The sequence below is a fragment of the Aquarana catesbeiana genome, linkage group LG03 (assembly GCF_042186555.1).
Source record: "Aquarana catesbeiana isolate 2022-GZ linkage group LG03, ASM4218655v1, whole genome shotgun sequence".
NCBI classification, from domain to species: domain Eukaryota; kingdom Metazoa; phylum Chordata; class Amphibia; order Anura; family Ranidae; genus Aquarana; species Aquarana catesbeiana.
In genome coordinates, this window is record NC_133326.1 from 33,321,379 (window position 1) to 33,342,072 (window position 20,694).

At 42.8% G+C, this 20,694-nt stretch overlaps 1 protein-coding gene across 1 annotated transcript in view; it reads right to left on the reverse strand.

The window, feature by feature from the left end:
• The window catches only part of SLCO3A1 (solute carrier organic anion transporter family member 3A1), a 539,529-nt gene that overhangs the window by 167,839 nt on the left and 350,996 nt on the right, over window positions 1–20,694 (reverse strand). Inside the window, exon 3 of the mRNA XM_073618412.1 lies at window positions 12,885–12,983. Coding sequence (XP_073474513.1) covers window positions 12,885–12,983 — 99 coding nt within the window. The remainder of the gene's footprint in view (window positions 1–12,884; window positions 12,984–20,694) is intronic.

The following is a 20,694-nucleotide window of genomic DNA, read 5'->3' on the forward strand; positions in this document are numbered from 1 at the left end:
GAGGTCTTGACTTTAGAACCACTTTAATATAATAATATTTCATGAGTTTCCCTTGAGCACTACAAGAATGAAAGCAAAAATAGAATAGAGACATTAGATACTCTTTTGCAATAAAGAGTCTGCCTGCTCAAAGTTTGGAAAAGGTCGCTGAGCCCTGAGCTGTTATACAAATCCAAGATAATATAAAAATTAAAGTGGTTCTAAAGGCTGAAGATGCAGGAAGGTAAAAAAAACCTTGTGTGTGCAGCTCTCCCCAGCCCCCCAACTTACCTGACCCCGTTCTCAATCCAGCGATGTACACAAAAGCAGTGTGCCTTGCTATGTGTGTCTTAGGCTGGCCATACCCAGTTTAAATGCTGGTGAACCGGCCGAGATTAGAACCGTTAATGGGCAGGCTGAATGTACCAAGCTGACCTATCCCCATCACCCTTGGTCACCCTAAGGCTTTATTCACACTTGTACGACTCCAAAGTTGCGCCAACTTTGGAGTGCAACTCTGACGCAACTTTGGATGGGTGCAACTTGGATACAGCTTTGGCTTTGACCAGTGATAATGGACAACTGTTGCACTGTATAACATTCAGCTACGGCTTTCATGCAAATTTTGAGGGTTAACATTGAAGTCTATGGCCCTCAAGTTGCATGAAAGTTGGACCAAATTAGTGCATGAACTACTTTGAAGTTGCTCATTTATGAATGGTTATCATTGGAAAACATGGGGCATGACTTGTCATGCAACTTTGATGTCCAAAGTTGCATGACAAGTCACACAAGTGTGAATGGAGCTTAAATTAAGACTTTTTAGAGGAAGAAATTCAGTCACAGAGTAAGCATTTAAAAAAAAAAAAAAAAAAGGTAAACCAATCAAACCAAACCAATCTATTAACCTTCTATGAGGAGGTGAGTTGCCATCTAGATAAAGGAAGGCCCGTAGATGTGGTGTATCTGGATTTTGCAAAAGCATTTGACACAGTTCCCCATAAACGTTTACTGTACAAAATAGGGTCCGTTGGCATGGACCATAGGGTGAGTACCTGGATTGAAAACTGGCTACAAGGGCGTGTTCAGAGGGTGGTGATAAATGGGGAGTACTCAGAATGGTCAGGGGTGGGTAGTGGGGTTCCCCAGGGTTCTGTGCTGGGACCAATCCTATTTAATTTGTTTATAAACGATCTGGAGGATGGGATAAACAGTTAAATCTCTGTATTTGCAGACGATACTAAGCTAAGCAGGGCAATAACTTCTCCGCAGGATGTGGAAACCTTGCAAAAAGACCTGAACAAATTAATGGGGTGGGCGACTACATGGCAAATGAGGTTCAATGTAGAAAAATGTAAAATAATGCATTTGGGAGGCAAAAATATGAATGCAATCTATACACTGGGGGGAGAACCTCTGGGGGAATCTAGGATGGAAAAGGACCTGGGGGTCCTAGTAGATGATAGGCTCAGCAATGGCATGCAATGCCAAGCTGCTGCTAATAAGGCAAACAGAATATTGGCATGTATTAAAAGGGGGATCAACTCCAGAGATAAAACGATAATTCTCCCGCTCTACAAGACTCTGGTCCGGCCGCACCTGGAGTATGCTGTCCAGTTCTGGGCACCAGTCCTCAGGAAGGATGTACTGGAAATGGAGCGAGTACAAAGAAGGGCAACAAAGCTAATAAAGGGTCTGGAGGATCTTAGTTATGAGGAAAGGTTGCGAGCGTTGAACTTATTCTCTCTGGAGAAGAGACGCTTGAGAGGGGATATGATTTCAATTTACAAATACTGTACTGGTGACCCCACAATAGGGATAAAACTTTTTCGCAGAAGAGAGTTTAATAAGACTCGGGGGCCACTCATTACAATTAGAAGAAAAGAGGTTTAACCTTAAACTACGTAGAGGGTTCTTTACTGTAAGAGCGGTAAGGATGTGGAATTCCCTTCCACAGGCGGTGGTCTCAGCGGGGAGCATTGATAGCTTCAAGAAACTATTAGATAATCACCTGAATGACCGCAACATACAGGGATATGTAAGGTAATACTGACACATAATCACACACATAGGTTGGACTTGATGGACGTGTGTCTTTTTTCAACCTCACCTACTATGTAACTATGTAAAGTTCACAGCCTTGATCGCTAGTACAAAAGGTTTTCACAACTTTTAGTTCCTTTTTTATATCTCTATAAAATGATCGAAGTATCTCAAGAAGATATCCACCTCCACGCCGGTGTACACACCAGGGATGTCAGCCTCAACAGTTCAGATTCCGGTAGACCCCCAAAGCATACAATCTGATGAGAGCTGGAGTCTCATAACAATCCTTCACATTGCTTTATTTGGAAACACATTTGAGTTCTGTGGCTTTGTTTAGATGTCCCGACCGCTTATCTTTTACCATATAAAGCATTGTGAAGGATTGTTATCAGACTTCAGCTCTCTCACCGAACTCTATAAAATCCCATTCTGGGAATTTTCACAATAATGGCAAAATGATAAATGTTGACCTTAGGACAGAGTTAGGCAGGAAGATTTCTGCATGGATATAAATGTATTTAGATATTAGATATACTCATTTAGATCTCTCTCACAATTTTTTAACCCCCACCTACAATCTCCATATTAACGTTACTCAGCATGATGATCCATGCTGCAGATACAGTGCATCCGGAAAGTATTCACAGCTCTTATTTTTTTTTCACATTTTGCTATGTTACAGCCTTATTCCAAAATGGATTAAATTCATTATTTTCCTCAAAATTCTACAAACAATACCCCATAATGTATGATGCTACTAGCTTGGCACGCCTATTTTAGGGCAGTTTCTCCCACTTTTCTTTGCAGGACCTCTCAAGCTCCATCAGGTTGGATGGGGAGCGTTGGTGCACAGCCATTTTCAGATCTCTCCAGAGATGTTCAATTGGGTTCTAGTCTGGGCTCTGGCTGGGCAACTCAAGGACAGTCACAAAGTAGACCCGTAGCCACTCCTTTGTTATCTTCGCTGCGTGCTTAGGGTCGTTGTCCTGTTGGAAGAAGAACCTTTGTCCCAGTCTGAGGTCCAGAGCGCTCCAGAGCAGGTTTTCATCAAGGATGTCTCTGTACATTGCTGCATTCATCTTTCCCTCGATCCTAATTAGTCTCCCAGTTCCTGCTGCTGAAAACCATCCCCACAGCATGATGCTGCCACCACCATGCTTCACTGTAGGGATGGTATTGGCCAGATGATAAGCGGTGCCTAGTTTCCTCCAGACATAATGCTTGCCATTCAGGCCAAATAATTCAATCTTTGTTTCATCAGACCAGAGAATTTTGATTATCATGGTCTGAGAGTCCTTCAGGTGCCTTTTGGCAAACTCCGGATGGGCTGTCATGCGCCTTTTACTGGAGGAGTAGCTTCCGTCTAGTCACTCCACTATACAGGCCTGATTGGTGAAATGCTGCAGAGATGGTTGTTCTTCTGGAAGGTTCTCCTCTCTCCACAGAGAAACACAAAGGCTCGGTTCACACTAGGGGCGGCACGACTTGCAGGTCGCCTCACCGAGGCGAGCTGCACACGACAGGGGTGGCGACTTGGAAAACGACTTCTATATAGAAGTCTATGCAAGTCGCCTCAAGTCGCCCCCAAAGTAGTACAGGAACCTTTTTCTAAGTCGGAGCGACTTGCGTCGCTCCGACTAGAACGGTTCCATTGTACAGAACGGGACGCTACTTGTCAGGCGACTAGGTCGCCTGACAAGTCGTCCTAGTGTGAACCGGCACTAAAGCTTGGACTTCAATCAAGTTGTAGAAACATCTCAATGATGATCAGTGGATGCACCTGAGCTAAATTTTGAGTGTCATGGCAAAAGCTGTGAATACTTATATATGTGATTTTTACATTTTTTTATTTTTAATACATTTGCAAAGATTTTAAACAAACTTCTTTCACATTATCATTATGATGTATTGTATGTAGAATTTTGAGGAAAATAATTCAATCTATTTTGGAAAAAGGCTGTAATGTAACATAACAAAATGTGGAAAAAGTGAAGCACTGTGAATACAGTGGAACCTCGGTTTGCGAGTAACATGGTTAACGAACGTTTCGCAAACCGAGCACTGTATTTCTAAAAATCCTAACTCGGTTTGCGAGTGTTGTCTTGCAAAACAAGAATGATTCAGGCCAAAAGTGGTGTGCAGTACTGCTTTTGGCCTGAGGTGGCGGGCACCGGAGCCAAGCCGAAAGTCTCCGATCGGCGCTGTTGGGAAATTCACGGAAAGGCCCGAGGACACTTCGGCTGACCTCGGCAAACCTCGGAAAGGCTGGTGAACCGAGTCTTTCCGAGGTTTGCAGAGGTCAGCTGAAGTGTCCCTCGGGCCTTTTCGGCCGTTTCCGAGGCTCTACGGCGCCCCCGCCTCTGGCCGCATGCGGTATTGCATCCCATTGAAGTCAATGCGGAACAAATTATTTTCGTTTCCATTGACTTCAATGGGAAAACTCGCTTTGAAATGCGAGCACATTTGATTACGAGCATACTCCTGGAATGGATTATGCTCGTAGTCTGAGGTTCCACTGTACTTTCCGGATGCACTATATATTACTATATGTTCAGAACTAGAGGCCAGCACCAAGTTGTAATTGAAAAAAAAAAAAAAAAAATTATTAAAAACTGTTACAATTAATTATAAGTGACAACTGCATTTTTTTACACTGTATGTGGTGTACTCCCACGCTATCACTTCTTATAAATGCTATGCTAAACAAGAACAAGCTGCTGCAGACACCTTGTAGCTTCCCCACAGCTAATAAAATTCATAAAGTATACAATGAATAGTGCTGTGCTGCTTAAATATGCCAATGAATAATTAAAGTATAACTAAAGGCAAAACTTTTTTTTTTTTTAGTATTGCATAGAGTAGCGATATATTAGAACACCTGTTCGTTTTTTGTTGTTGTCTGTGCCCCCATTAGGGAGAGTCCCCCTCTCCATTTGTCTTGTTTACCATTAATATTAAAAGTGAAAGTAAAAGAAAATCCCCAAATTTTGGGTTGTCCCCAGAAAAGTAATAGAGGGGAAATCTTCCAATTGGGACACTAGTTCTGGTGATCTGGGGGGGTCCCCACAGGAGTCCCTTAATTTGCAGGGATTTACTCTCACTTCCTGTCTGGCTATAGGACAGGAAGTGAAGGGAAATCCCCGCAATGGGACACAGATGGCAAAAATAAAACTGACAGGGGTTACCATCTTGCTTTGCTCTATTTAAAATGGGAAAAAAAATTGCCTATAGTTCTACTTTAATCACAAGTTTTTAATGATATTAAAGCGTGCAAGTCAAATCATTTAAGTGCTATATAATAAAAAGACAAAGTAAAAATAAGCAAAGTCTAATGTGCATCTTCAATACTGTCCAGTGCCCCCACAGGAAGCCGCTTCCCATGGGGACACTCGTGCATGATCACCCCCGAGCACCGCTGCTGTGTCCATTGACACAAACAGCCCCCTCTCCCTCATCACCGGAGTTGATTGACAGGAGCGGGAGCCAAATGAGGAGGGAGACAGCAGCGAGAAACATTGCTCTCGTGCATGTTGCTGAATCGGATCAGGTTCGGGTACGAATAAGGGGGGGGCGGGGGGGGGATTCTGCAGCAGAGGTTTTTTTACCTTAATTTAGAATGCATTAAAGTGGTTGTTAAGCCACTTTCACATCTTCATACCATCTCCTCTTCCCCTCTGTGTTCTAATCCTGTGTGCCCCTGTGTGAATGATTTATGAAAAAAATCCTGCTATACCTCATTTCAGAGCTCTTCTCAGCGATCACATGATCATCTGGCTTTCTTCTCTTCCTGTCTGATAGATGCAGCGGGCGGGGCCGAGATTCCCTCGCTGACATATCACTCAGGAGAGGAGGAGAGAGAGCCAGCCGATCATGTGATCGTTGAGAAGAGCTGTGAAATGAAGTATAGCTGGCTTTTTTTTTATAAATCACTCACACAGGGGCACACAGGATTAGAACACAGAGGGTATGGTATGAAGGTGGGAAAGTTATTTAAGCAGCAGGAGTTGAGGGGGCAGGCACTGTCACAAGCTGACAGGCAGAGAGGGGAGGGAGAGAGAGCACAGAGGAGACAGATAGCAGGCTGCGGATGACGGAGGCGCGTAAGGATGACTCTGGTGTCAGCAGCCCTGATATATTATCAGAGTCAGCATACAGGAGGAGGGTATAGCTAGGCAGGATCAGCCAGGCATTACAGGGGGCCAAATGACACAGCACAAGCACTGTGCTGTATAAAATGCTTTAAAGGAACAGGATCTTTTTTGGGGTTAACAAATGCTTTAAAGGCATTGACAACCTCCTGGTCATGAAAGAGTTGACAGCAGCGTTATTTTCGTAGACAAAACTAACACTGGTACTGGCAGTGTCAGGACAAGGTCATCCAGTGCCCCGTGCAAAGATGCCAAACTGGGCTCCCCCCATTCATGATGTGCAAGCTTAGGGGATCTTATGCCTAGCAGTCTCTTGCTTGTCAAAATCACTGCCGCTGTCACTACTCCTGTCAGCCTTGTAATAAAAGGAAGGCACCCCAATCCCCACAGTAAACCATTGCGCCTAGGGCATCTGTCCCTTCCGCCTACCCCTTGTTCCAGCCCTGGGTACTGGAGAATTTAGTAGACTTAAACTAAAACTCTGACGAACTTAATCGAAATTTGACGTCCATCCCCAGCCTATAATGACAGAACAATAAAGTTGAAACATGTATTGCACATGTATTACGCTATCGCATTAGAAGAAGTAGGGGGCATAAAAACCAAAAATTAAGAAAAAAGCTTTTCTTATTTTTTTTTCTTAATATTTAATGTTGGTAATATATTCATGTAATATGTGCAATGGCATTACAGCCTAAAGAGTTTACAGTTTTTTGTTTTTTTTTTATATTTTAAAGTTGCACTTCTGTTTGTCAAAAAGCAATATATGTGTTTGTTTATGAAACTTGGTTTTATTTATAAAGACGTTATACGTATACCACAACAGCTAAATCTGTGTCTGTAGTGCATGTTCAAACCTTAATACCATAAATAATAACATGTTATTAGATTTTTACTCCAGGAGTATATAATTAGTTTGGCAATTCAAACCACTTGCCGCCAAATCACGTACCTCGTCTGTCATTTGACTTCAAGTGGTTGTACCGGGGTGATATGCAGCTGCAAGTTCTGTTTTTTAGTGGTCGGTGGCTCTCTTGTATTAGCAATCAGAGTGGCTAACTAGCCGCTTGATTGCTATTAAAAGCAGTAGGAGGGGACATCCACCTTCCCCCCACCTTCTGCGGCTTACTCGGGCTCTCCCGTCTTACCAGGAGACCCAAGCTACCAGCTGGCACGTCTGCCAGCTAGTTGGATGGAGACCAAAACAAAGCCAGGATCGGCTTTGACTGGGTCTCTGCTATGGTAACCTTGAAGCGGTGACCTGACATCACTTCTAGTTTTGAGATGTCAATGGCGCCATTTAAAAAAAAAAGTATTCAAAAACATCGATCTTGGTGTTCTGAATGCTTTCAAGGGCAGAGCAGGGATTTGGGGTCTTATAGACCCCAAATCCCTCCACAAAGAGTACTTGTCACATGCCTACTGCTGTCACAAAGGATGTTTACAAACCTTGTGACAGCAATAAAAGCAAAAAAAAAAAATGCAACAGTGTAAAAAATAATAATAAAATAAATAAATGAAAAATAAAAAAAACCAAAAAAAATTAAAGTGCTGCCGAACCCTCTTGGGGTCGCACACAAAGGCAAACGCGCTGGTCGGTCATGCACGCAAGCGAACAGTGATTATCCCACACATGTGAGGTATCACCGCAAATGACAGATCATGGGCACTAATTCTAGCACCGGACCTCCTCTGTAAATCTCAAGTGGTAACCTGTAAATGCTTTTAAAGCGTTGCCTATGGCAAGTAAAATGTAAGTCATTTGTCGCCGTTGCATGGGTGTACGCAGTTTTAAAGTGTGACATGTTTGGTATCGATTTACTCAGTGTAACATCGTCTTTTATATTCTACAAAAAAATTGGATTGCGTTGAATTCAAAAAAGTGTATTTTTTCTCAAAAATTGCATTTGAAAAACAGCTGCTCAAATACCGTGCGACATAAAAAAATTGCAAAACCCAACAATTTATTTGCTGGGGCCTCTGCTTTAAAACATATATATAATGTTTGAGGGTAGTAAGGAATTGTCTAGCAAAAAAACAAACAAACTGATTGTTACATGTAAACAAAAAAGTACCAGAAAAAGCCTGGCCTTCAAGTCGCTAGAGAAACGCTTAGGCTGCTTTCACACTGAGGCAGTTTTCAGGTGTTTTAGCGCTAATAATAGCTTCTAAATAGCACCTGAAAACCTCCTCCTGAATCATTTCAGTGTGACTTTTCTTTTTTTTTTGTAAATTCTTTATTTAAGAAGGGAGAACATGCGGGAATACAGAAAACACAGCAGGGTACATCACAGTGAAAATTCAAGCTGTACATCCCTATACATATATTTACATAATCATGAGAGCACATTACGTGAAGTCTCCTAGCGGGATGGAGGCAGGATGTGTGTCTAAGAAATAGGGGTCATGCGGGGTGCGGAAGACTCCTTCAATTTTACCGGCATGTGCCGTATTTTAAGGGAGTAGGTGAGAGATTGGAGTCGGTTCTCACTGATCCACTATTGTCAATATCCAATGTACTAACATCAGATAAAAACAGACAGAAAAAATAGGGTGCTGAAAAGGTAGAGATGAGGAAAAGAAAGTATGAGCAAAAAAAAAAGGGAGGGGGGGGGTGTGGAAGGTTAGGGAGAGAAATGGGGGAGTGGAGGGATGAAGAAAAAAAAAGGGGGGGGAAGGGGGTTAATACCCCTGTCCAGTCACATCCAGTCCAACTGGGGAGTTTTTGCAGTTATTCCCCTTCAAGGGGGTCGGTTTACTAGCTGTCTGTATTCCATGGAGTAAATTAATTTGTGCCAGAAATACAATTTTTTTGAGAATTTCTCATTTAGGCCTTTTTCCGTCCTCCATTTCGTGTATGTCCGCTACTCTTTTCAACTAGGCAGCCACCGACGGGGGCTGGGTCTGCTTCCAATACAATGGGATGCAGCCTTTTGCTGCTGTGAGCAAGAATGGCAATATAGATTTCCTGTAGCTCTTGGTTGGGATCTCGTGATGATGCAGAAGGAAGAACTCGGGGGAGTTTGACAACACACAATCCGTGAACTTTTGGACGATACGGTGTACCTCTGTCCAAAGAGGGCTGTATCAACCGGCATGACCAGAAAACATGAAGGAGCATACCAACCTCCTCCTCACATCTCAAACACAGGTCCGTGCTCTGGGGGAACATCTTGTGAATCTTTACTGGCGTTTAATACCAATGAGACATCACCTTGTATCGTGCTTCTTGGTGTCTTGCACATATGGAAGTCTTGTGAGGAAAAAAAGGATGATCAGCTCGACCTGGTTTTCTGTGAATTTTAGTCCCAAATCGCGATCCCACCGGTCAATGTAAGGAGGTCTAGCGTCCTGCTGTGGGGACACCAGTAGCTGGTATGTTAGAGACATTGCGTGCCTCAGTGGTGACCGGTCCAGGCAGAGCAGTTCAAAGGGAGTTAGTTGCCTCCCGAATGCGTCCGGTGAGGGTAATGAGCTAATGTAATGGGACAGCTGAATCTTCTGCCAGAAGGAGAGTCCCTGCAGCCGGTTTGCCCACTACTGGGGTGAGTGGAGAAGGTAGATAGACAGGTCTCGGAAAACTTTCCGAGCAGTCCGGATTGTCACTCCCACCGTAGATTGGGATAATACCTGTTTCGGCAAAGGTTGCTGGCACCAGGGCAGTTGGTCCAAGTGGACCTCCGCCATGGAGTTTTCTATTTGTACCCATTTTTTCAAGGTCTCGCGTCTGCACCAGTAAAATATACAGGTTAGATGACAAGCTGTGTGGTAGAGAATGGCGTCTGGGAGGGCTATGCCGCTTTCAATTTTGGAAGTCGGAGTATTGTTTGTGCCAATCGTGGGGGCTTACTAGCCCAAACGAAGTGGGTTATCACTCTATTTAATGCTTTCAACAAGGCGATAGGGATTTCTATTGGAAGTGCTTGAAAATGATATAGGAGTCTGGGCATAACATTCATTTTCACTATGCCATAGTGTCCGAACCAGGTAAAGAGGCCATGCTGCCATTCCTTCAGATCTATTTTTATCGCTGTCAGGAGAGGGGGGAAATTGAGAGGAAAAATATCTTCTGTCTTGCCAGGCAACAGGATTCCCAAGTATTTAATATGGGAAGTGGCCCATTTAAAAGGGAAATCCGTTCAGAGTAGTGCAATTAAGGAGGGTGGCAGGTTTACATCGAGCACTTCCAATTTCTGATAGTTAATGCGAAATTGTGATAATCCCTCAAATTTCTTTAGCTCCTTGAGCAGGTTTGGGAAGGACACTAGGGGGTTTTGTCAAAAAGAAGAGGAGATCATTGGTAAAAGCCACTACTTTTGGGGACAGGGTGCCGTCTAGGCCAAGGCCTTCAATATCTGAGTTAGTGCGCAAAAATGGTTCAAGGGTAAGAATAAAAATTAGTGGTGACAGAGGACACCCCTGCCTCGTCCCGTTTGCTATTTTAAATGTTGAAGAGAGATGACCGTTGACCTTGACCTGGGCCGATGGGCAGGAGTAGATAGCATAAATCCAATCCATCATTCGTTCTTTCAAGCCTATGCATCTGAGGGTTTAAAATAGGAAAGGCCAGCTCACTGTATTAAACGCCTTCTCTGCATCTGTCGAGAGGAGCAGCATTGGGATCTTCTGCGTTCACGCCACCTGGATCAGATTAATCGCCTTCGTTGTATTGTCACGCGCCTCTCTTGACAAATCCTACTTGGTCGGAATGAATCAGTAGCGGGATTAAGTTTATCAGACACATAGAAAGGATTTTTGTGAAAATGTTTAAATCCACATTTAATAGGGATATTGGTCGGTAATTTTGACAGTGGGTCTTTCCCTTCTTTAGGTAGTACAGCAATGTGGGCTCTCAGTGCATCTCTCGGTAGTACCATCCCCTCTCCTGCTGCATTGTATGCAGAGAGGAAATGCAAAGTCAGCAAGTCTCCAAAAGTCCTGTAATATAGGAGGGAATACCCATCTTGGCCAGGGGCCTTGCCCAGTTGCATTTGTGCCATTGCCAACGTCACCTCTTTTGCTGAGATCGTTTTTTCCAGTTTGCGCAACTCATCCTCTGAAATCTGGGGAAGGCCCGATTTACGTAAGTATTCCTGAATGGCCTTTTGTTCGGCGGATCTGTCCCTTTCCGACTTCGGGGAAGGGAGATTATATAGAGCCCTATAATATTTCCGGGTAAAGAGCAGCAATCCCTTCAGTAGTATGGATTTTATTGTGTGTGTCGTTTAGCATTTCAGGGATAAACGAGCAGGCTTTCTGGGCGACACTTTCTGTGAGTTGCTAAATGTTTTACCTTCATTAAAAAAGTAACCATATTGCTACACTTAGAGGCGCCTCTCCTCTCTTTTTACACTCTGTAGCTCCTGATGGATTTTGCTTCTAATCCCCTTGTGGAGGCTTCCATTTGTGGATGGACATTTTATGGTTACACAACCTATCACATTGCTATAATCTTTTTATATGGACTATGTAAACGGAAGGACTTAAATGGTTGTGGAATTAATCATCTGAGTTTCCATTATTTCTTATGGGGAAATTTACTTTTATATATGAGTGCTTTGGATTACAAGCATGTTTCCGGAACAAATTATGCTCGCAATCAGTGGCGGCCCATCCATTAGGGGCGCACAGGCGCCGCCCCCCCATCCATGCGTCCGGCCTCCTGATCTACATACAGGGCGCTGGATGCATGGATCCCAATGGCGGGGGTGTGGTTTTTTTGAAGCACGTGATTTAAACCAGAGGTGCTAATTGGCCAAAAAAAAGGGTGGGCTCGGGGCGCAGAGCACTGTGCCCCAATCCCACCCAGTTGTGTGACAATGGCGAATGAATATTCGCTATCGCCACACTATTCCTCCTCCTCCTGGCCAATCAGGAAGCCAGTCTTGAGACCCCATCACCAGACTGGCTGAAAGGACAGATGATCCTATTGAACACCTAGGAGGAGCTGCATGGTGGAAACCACTGAAACCGAGCAGGAGAGGACACAGGAGCCGCTGCCCGCAACCTGCCTGCTGCCCTCACCGAAGCTGAGGAGGAGAGGACAGAGGAGTTGCCACCCGCCGCCAAAGCCGAGGAGGAGAGGGCAGAGGAGCCGCTGTCCAAAGCCAAGGAGGAGAGGACAGATGAGCCGCCACCCACCACCAAAGCCGAGGAGGAGAGGACAGAGGAGCCGCCACCCGCCGCCAAAGCAGAGGAGGAGAGGACAGAGGAGCAGCCACCCGCCACCAAAGCCGAGGAGGAGAGGACAGAGGAGCCGCTGCCCACCGCCAAAGCCGAGGAGGAGAGGACACAGGAGCCACCGCCTACCTCCGAAGCCGAGGATGAGAGGACACAGGAGCCGCCGTCCGCCACCGAAGGCGAGAACAAAGGAGACACTGCCCACAACCCGCCCTCTGCCGAAGCCATGAAGGAGAGGACATAGAAGCCACTGCCGAAGCCGAGGAGAAGAGGACACAGGAGCCATTGCCTCTAGGAGCCCACAACTCACCCGTAAGAGCCAGCAACCCAACTGCAACCTAGATGGGGTAAGTGCCGGGGAGGGGGGGTTTGTGCCACCCCCTCCCAAGCCCCCCCCCCAAAAAAAAAAAAAACAGCCGCCACTGCTCGTTATCCAAATATAAAACTAAAATGGCTTTTTATTTAAAAGACTAAAACTACATCAAAATTTGACGTCAAAATAAACACTGGTTGACATATACAAACACTTACTGGTGTCTGCGAGTAATGCATCCACGTAAATCTTGGTACAGAAAGATCCCAAGATAAAGCCACAGGCAGGTCCAAATACCAACATTGTGAACAGGATACCTGCAAAACAAACAGAATATTGTTTCAGTAATTAAAATGAACTGAAGGCAAAGCTTTTCACAAAGAACAAGACTGCTGCGGGCACACGCTGGGTAAGTCTTCAACAGCTACAGTAGTTTTGCAAGTAAGAAAATAACGCAGGTGTGAGGAACAGGAACAACTCATTTCAAAGCTCTCTGCTAAATTGTAGCCCTTCTGTCGCACATTCATAACTCAAACTAAATTACCATAATGTTCTCCGTGCCTTTACAAAAAGAACAGGGGCTGTTCATTAAGCTCGGAGTTATCTGACCGGTTTATGTTCCAATGTACTTCATTTCTTTTAGCACGCAGAGAATTTACATGTGATTATAGTCATATTATGGCTGCAAAATACTGTACTTGTTCAGAAAGACCAAAAAATGGCAGTTACCCTGTATTTACATATATCATCTAATAATGATAAAGTGATATAAACACTCCATTTTTTTTTTAAGCAATTTTAGCAGCTGATATAACGTGACCTCCGGAAGATTTACCTCCCTTCATGACCAGATATGGCACTGCGTTACTTTCACCGACAATTGCGCGGTCATGCAACACTGTACATAAAATTGATGTCATCCCCCACCCCCACAAATAGAGCTTTCTTTTGGTGTTATTTGATCAAAACTGTTTATTTTTTGACCTATAAAAACAATAAATTTTTTTTTTTTTTTTTTACTTTTTGCTATAAAACATATCCAAAAATCAATATCATATAAAAAGTATCATATCAAAAAAAAATATAAAATCAAATTTTTTAATTCTTTAGGCCAATATGTATTCTGCTACATCTTTTTGGTAAAAAAAAAAATCCCAATAAGCGTATATTAATTGGTTTGCACAAACGTTTTATAAACTATGGGATATATACTGGAATTTTTTTTTTTTATATACTAGTAATGGCAGCGATCAGCGACTTATAGCGGGACTGCGGTATTGTGATGGACAAATCTGACACTAACTGACACTTTTGGGGTGACCAGTGCCACTAATACAATGATCAGTCGCAAAAATATGCACTGTCACTGTACTGACACTGGCAGGGAAGGGGTTAACATCAGGGGTGATCAAAGGGTTAAATGCGTGCCTAGCCTGTGATTGAGGGTAGCAGGGGAGGTAATTTTACTAGTGGAAGGCATGGATCCGTGCCTTCTGTACTGACAGAATGGCAGTCTGCCTTGCCTTGTTTGCTCTCTCTCTCTGTACGGAAGGATCGGCAGGTGACAGCATTAAATGCGTGCCTAGCCAGTGTTTTTGTGCGTCAGGTATGCTGCTTTCACTAAGGAATGTGCTGGATTTTATCCCCTGCTTTGCAGGGAAACAAAATCCAGCACATCCCCGCTGACAGGATGGAGCTCTGTATTGTTTACATATGCAGAGAGCTCTGTCCAGTGTGTCTCATCACTGATCAGCGGGTGCCGGCGGACTGGCTGGCACCTTCTGATCGGCTTCTGTTGTGACTAATCACAGCAGAAGCAGCATGGTGGCGGCTTGCGCACACCCCCTACCCGGAAGTGCAGAATCATGTATGTATATATATGCGCCTTTGCTTGTCTCTTTTTTTTTTTTTTTTTTTTAATTCCTTTTAAATATGACTTGCCAATCAATATCGTGAACACAAAGCAAATACTATATAGTCTAGACCAGCAAATACTAGACATGTGCAATTTGTTTCGTTCCAAATTAGTTTTTTCCTTCAAAATTCATCATATTTGTTCATTCGGAAGCATCTGAATGTACGAAAGACCGTTTGACAAATTTTTTCGTAAATAAATTTTCTAAAAGAATGAAAATTCAAAAAATTTTAAAATACGAAAGAACGAAAATCCAAAAATTTGACAATCAGAAAGAAGGAAAATCCAAAAAAGAACGAAAAATCGGAAAATAAAAAAGTACAAAAAACATTTGGATGATTTTGTTTTTTCCATTATAATTAAATTAATAACTATTATTATAGTTTGTTATTATTATTATTTATTAATAATAAAAATAATAAAGACTATAATAATAGTTATAAACTATTAAAATTGTACAGTAGGTATTGGTATTTCCTTTTAAATTTGGCTAACAGTTAGTGAGCGTAACAAATATGAATGCATCCGAAGTTACTAATTATCAAAATAACGAATGATCCGATAAATGAAAAAAAAAAAAAAAAAAAAAAGGAATGAAACGAAAAAACAAAATACAAATTTTTGGGCAGTGCACATGTCTAGCAAATACTGTATAGTCTAGACCAGCGAGAAATATATAGCCTAGAACAGCAAATACTATATACAGTCGACCCCCGCAAAGTCGTGGTTCAGAGTTCGCGGCCTCAGACGATCACAGATTTTTACCCTGCCTAGCATTCCCGCATCATAAGTGTCGGTTCACACAGGGGCGACCTGTCATGCAGTGCAATGGAACCATTCTAATAGGAGCGACTCAATTCACTCCAACTTAAAAAAAGGTTCCTGTACTCTTTGGGGTGACTTCGGAGCGGCTTGCATTGACTTCTATACAAAAGTCGTTTTGCAAGCCACGCTGAAGTCGTGCTGTACGGGGCGGCTTCAGAGTCGGACGGGAGTCAGGCGACTTTGAAGCTTCAGAGTCAGACGGGAGTCGGGTGACTTTGAAGCTTCAGAGTCAGACGGGAGGCGGGCGACTTTGAAGCTTCAGAGTCAGACGGGAGGCGGGCGACTTTGAAGCTTCAGAGTCAGACGGGATTCGGGCGACTTTGAAGCTTCAGAGTCAGACGGGAGTCGGGCGACTTTGAAGCTTCAGAGTCAGACGGGAGTCGGGCGACTTTGAAGCTTCAGAATCAGACAGGAGGCGGGCGACTTTGAAGCTTCAGAGTCAGACGGGAGTCGGGCGACTTTGAAGCTTCAGAGTCAGACGGGAGTCGGGCGACTTTGAAGCATGCGCCGTCACAACAGCTCATCAGGTAATCAGTTGTGCCGTTCCGTAATGCGCAGAACGGAGCGTGCATTTTTCGATAGAGGGTACTATTCGACAGAACAACAGCAAATGCTTATCAACATTGCTCAGTGCTGAGATAACTATAAACAATGTAACATGTGCTTCTTTTTAGCTCAAATGGATGAACTTCAGTCAGCAAATGAGGTCAACTTAACCACCTGCTGACCAGGCCTTTTTCTGACACTTGTTGCTTACGTTGCTTAAGTTAAAATCAGTATTTTCTGCTAGAAAATTGCCTGGAGCCCCCAAACATATATACAGTGGCTTGCGAAAGCATTCGGCCCCCTTGAACTTTTCAACCTTTTGCCACATTTCAGGCTTCAAACATAAAGATATAAAATTTAAATTTTTTGTGAAGAATCACCAACAAGTGGGACACAATTGTGAAGTGGAACGAAATCTTTTGGATTTTTGAAACTTTTTTAACTAATAAAAAAATGAAAAGTGGGGCGTGCAAAATTATTCGGCCCCCTTGCGTTAATACTTTGTAGAGCCACCTTTTGCTGCGATTACAGCTGCAAGTCGCTTGGGGTATGTCTCTATCAGTTTTGCACATCGAGAGACCGAAATTCTTGCCCATTCTTCCTTGCAAAACAGCTCGAGCTCAGTGAGGTTGGATGGAGAGCGTTTGTGAACAGCAGTTTTCAGCTCTTTCCACAGATTCTCGATTGGATTCAGGTCTGGACTTTGACTTGGCCATTCTAACACCTGGATACGTTTATTTGTGAACCATTCCTTTGTAGATTTTGCTGTATGTTTGGGATCATTGTCTTGTTGGAAGATAAATCTCCGTCCCAGTTTCAGGTCTTTTGCAGACTCCAACAGGTTTTCATCCAGAATGGTCCTGTATTTGGCTGCATCCATCTTCCCCTCAATTTTAACCATCTTCCCTGTCCCTGCTGAAGAAAAGCAGGCCCAAACCATGATGCTGCCACCACCATGTTTGACAGTGGGGATGGTGTGTTGAGTGTGATGAGCTGTGTTGCTTTTACGCCAAACATATCGTTTTGCATTGTGGCCAAAAAGTTCGATTTTGGTTTCATCGGACCAGAGCACCTTCTTCCACATGTTTGGTGCGTCTCCCAGGTGGCTTATGGCAAACTTTAGACGAGACTTTTTATGGATATCTTTGAGAAATGGCTTTCTTCTTGCCACTCTTCCATAAAGGCCAGATTTGTGCAGTGTACGACTGATTGTTGTCCTGTGGACAGACTCTCCCACCTCAGCTGTAGTTCTCTGCAGTTCATCCAGAGTGATCATGGGCCTCTTGGCTGCATCTCTGATCAGTCTTCTCCTTGTCTGAGCTGAAAGTTTAGAGGGACAGCCAGGTCTTGGTAGATTTGCAGTGGTCTGATACTCCTTCCATTTCAAAATGATCGCTTGCACAGTGCTCCTTGGGATGTTTAAAGCTTGGGAAATCTTTTTGTATCCAAATCTGGCTTTAAACTTCTCCACAACAGTATTACGGACCTGCCTGGTGTGTTCCTTGGTCTTCATGATGCTCTCTGCGCTTTCAACAGAACCCTGAGACTATCACAGAGCAGGTGCATTTATACAGAGACTTGATTACACACAGGTGGATTCTATTTATCACCATCAGTCATTTAGGACAACATTGGATCATTCAGAGATCCTCACTGAACTTCTGGAGTGAGTTTGCTGCACTGAAAGTAAAGGGGCCGAATAATTTTGCACGCACCACTTTTCAGTTTTTTAATTGCTAAAATAGTTTAAAATATCCAATAGATTTTGTTCTACTTCACAATTGTGTCCCACTTGTTGTTGATTCTTCACAAAAAAATTAAAATTTTATATCTTTATGTTTGAAGCCTGAAATGTGGCAAAAGTTTGAAAAGTTCAAGGGGGCCGAATACTTTCGCAAGCCACTGTATATATATTTTTTTTAGCAGAGACCCTAGATAATAAAATGGTGGTTGTTGCAAAATTTTATATCACACAGTATTTGCGCAGCTGTTTTTTAAATGCAATTTTTTGTGAAAAAATGCACTCCAATGAATAAAAAAAAACAAAAAAACAGTAAAGTTAGCCCAATTTTCTTTGTATATTATGAAAGATGATGTTACGCCGAGAATCGTGACCTTTATTCTAAGCAGAAAAATTGCAATTCTCATTTTTTTTGGTCTAGACCAGCAAATACTATATAGTATAGATCAGAATTTCTCAGCAAATGACCATTTTCCTACATACCCGAAATAATCCAAACAAACCGTATACGCTGCTCACAGCACAGGCTACAAGAAACTATGCATTGGATTTAGACACAAGTCTACCGTAAGGATAGCTACACTGCCATCTACTGGTAATAATACAAATTAACAGTTTCTACAGGACAGTTGAGTAATATCCACAATACTTTTTCAATTGGCAGTGTTAGATTCTTAGGACAAGCTTTTAGGGTCTTCAGTTCTGATACACAATGAACCTTGGAAGAAAGGGTCCCCGCCCCGAAAGCTTGCCTTAAGAAAATTAGGTGTTAGTGCAAATACAGTGTCATGGACTGTACAAAACTCTGCTGTTGCAAGTGAACTAATAAGTCTACAAATCACCTTAAAATCGTGAATAAACCCAAAACTAAAAATGTAAAATTTCCCTCTTTTATATATGCCATGTGAGATGACTATTTTGGTGAAAGGCAGCATCAAAGGGAGGAGGATTAAGGAGACGCAGATTACATCACTCTAGTCCGGGAGAGGCTAAAAGCTTTGTTTGACCAAACTTAAAGTGGAGGTCCGGCCGTTTTAAGAAAAAAAAAAAAAAAAAAAGTCAGCAACTACAAACACTGTAGCTGCTGACTTTTAATAAGGGCACTTACCTGTCCAGCGAGCCCACGATGTAGGCCCCCCGAGGCCGATCCGTCCATCGGATCGGGTGCCGGCACCGCCATCCTAACTAAAGGAAGCCTTTGCGGCTTCACTGCCCGTTTCCTACTGAGCATGCGCGAGTCGCACGGCACTTTGTGAATGACCCTGTTGTTTTCCGGGACACACACATGTCCCAGAATACAACGGGGCAGCTCACCGAAGAGGAGGAAGTGACAGAACAGCGCCGCGGAATATGAAGAGGCAGATTAGGAAGACTGCCTAGCAACACGGGTTTCTGGTAAGTAAAAAATTTTTTTTTTCAAATTTTTTTATATATTTTTTGTAGAATTTTAATGTCATTTTTTATTTTAGGGTGGACCTCCGCTTTAAATGTGAAGTCACACACAGCAAGGTGAGAGCATGCCCCTAAGGGGGGCACGAGCGTGGTGATATATTACCAAGATCACAGGAGTATCACAAGCAGCGTAAGGATTTGTAGTGGAAGGCAACTTATCATTGAAAATCTTCACTGGCCTGAACATAAGGGCTGTGCTACTTATATGTTATACACGTTTGGCATTTTTTGTATGACGTTGACATACAACCAGCATTGTAATATGTGTTAAGCACTATTATTGCACGTGTTATGTGAGGAAGCACTTTATACATATAGGTTTAATTTGAATTTTTGAAATGTTTGTTTATTTTTAAATCTTTCTTGCACACATATTAAGGCTGTGTATTCTTATGATTGGTAAAGGATTCGTAGCGCGGCACATAGATTTAATGTTTATTGGACACATCTTTACGGGAATGTGAAAGTGCTTGCAGCTGTGTTTTATAGTTTAACAAATATACTGTACATATTCACTCGAAATATTTTCAATAGGGGTTATCTTCAGCCATAATCCTGGTAAACCACTTGCAAACTGCAACGTATACAGTATATACATATTGCGCTCGGCAAGTGGTTAATGTACACCAATTTTTATTTTCACTTTAAGGCTCTGTTTCCACTAGTGCAACCTGTCCTGCGACTTGGGACTGCAAAGCTGCATTAAAAGTTGTACCCCATGATTTCCAATGAGTATCGTTCGTATCTATGTGTATCTGTGTGACTTCAAGTCGCAGCGACTTCAGGGTAGTCCCTGCACTACTTTGATCCCACTTTGGTGCGACTTGAGGTCCATAGAGCTCAAGAATACACAGGCATTGCTTCAAGTCGCATTAAAATCGCGGCAAAATCGCGTGACTTTCTGGCCGTAATAGTGGAAACCTAGGCTAAAACAGACAGTTTCTTGATAGAGCTGCACGATTCTGGGCAAAATAAGAATCACAATTTTTTTGCTTAGAATAAAGATCACGATTCTCGCGGCATAAGATCATCTTTCTCATTATGCAGAAAAATTGGGCTAACTATACTGTTTCATTTTTTTCATTAAATTATTAAAGTGTATTTTTTTCCAAAAAAATTGCGCTTAAAATACCGCTGGGCAAATGCAGTGTGACATAAAATATTGCAACAACCGCCATTTTATTCTCTAGGGTCTCTATAATGTTTGGGGATTCTAAATAATTTTGCTACCAAAAAATACTGATTTTAACTTGTAAGCAACAAGTGTCATGAAAAGGTTTAGTCTTTAAGTGGTTAAACTGACCTCATTTACAGACCGAAGTTCATTCCTTTGATCTAAAAGATGCAATGGGGTTTATTTACCAAAGGCAAATCCATTTTGCACTGCAAGTACACTTGGAAGTGCAGTCGCTGTAGATCTGAGGGGGGCATGCAAGGAAAATTTTTTAAAAAACAGCATTTTTGTTTGCACATGATTGGGTGATAGAAATCAGCAGAGTTTCCCCTCATTTCAGATCTTCCCCTCAGATCTACAGCGATTGTACTTCCA